Source organism: Egretta garzetta, unplaced genomic scaffold (genome assembly GCF_000687185.1).
Source record: "Egretta garzetta isolate BGI_Z169 unplaced genomic scaffold, ASM68718v1 scaffold24, whole genome shotgun sequence".
Lineage (NCBI taxonomy): Eukaryota > Metazoa > Chordata > Aves > Pelecaniformes > Ardeidae > Egretta > Egretta garzetta.
In genome coordinates, this window is record NW_009259494.1 from 1,443,796 (window position 1) to 1,444,293 (window position 498).

The window sequence follows — 498 nt, forward strand, 5'->3', positions numbered from 1 at the left end:
CCTGCCCCGCAAGGGCTGTCAAGCACTGGAAGGGGCTGCCCAGGGCAGGGGTCGAGTCCCCACCCCTGGGGGTATTTAAAAGCTGGGCAGACGAGGTGCTTAGGGACATGGTTTAGTGGTGGGATGGCAGGGTTAGGGTAACAGTTGGGCTTGATGATCTCAAAGGTCTTTTCCAACCTAAATGATTCTAGGATTCTAAAAAAAGATCAAGGGTTTCTTGTGTTGTGGTGTTGCGGGGATTTTTTTAAATTATTGTTTAGTAGATAAGCTTTATTTCCACTTCAACTCCTTCTTTCCTCCTCCCTCACTTCTTCCAGGTTGGTAACCACATTGATGTGATAACTGCCAAGTGGGTGGCCCAGGATGCTGGCATTGGGGCAGGAGTGGACTCCTACTTTGAATACCTTGTGAAAGGAGCCATTCTCCTGCAGGACAAGGAGCTGATGTCCATGTTTCTAGGTGAGCGCAGTCTGTTTTCTGTGTGAAGGGTCCCAGGAA

General features: G+C 49.4%; 1 protein-coding gene across 1 annotated transcript in view; it reads left to right on the forward strand.

Annotated features, from left to right (window-relative positions):
* The window catches only part of LOC104124993 (ER degradation-enhancing alpha-mannosidase-like protein 2), a 10,215-nt gene that overhangs the window by 4,118 nt on the left and 5,599 nt on the right, over positions 1 to 498 (forward strand). The window contains exon 5 of the mRNA XM_009637386.2: positions 318 to 459. Within this exon, the coding sequence (XP_009635681.1) occupies positions 318 to 459 (142 nt within the window). The remainder of the gene's footprint in view (positions 1 to 317; positions 460 to 498) is intronic.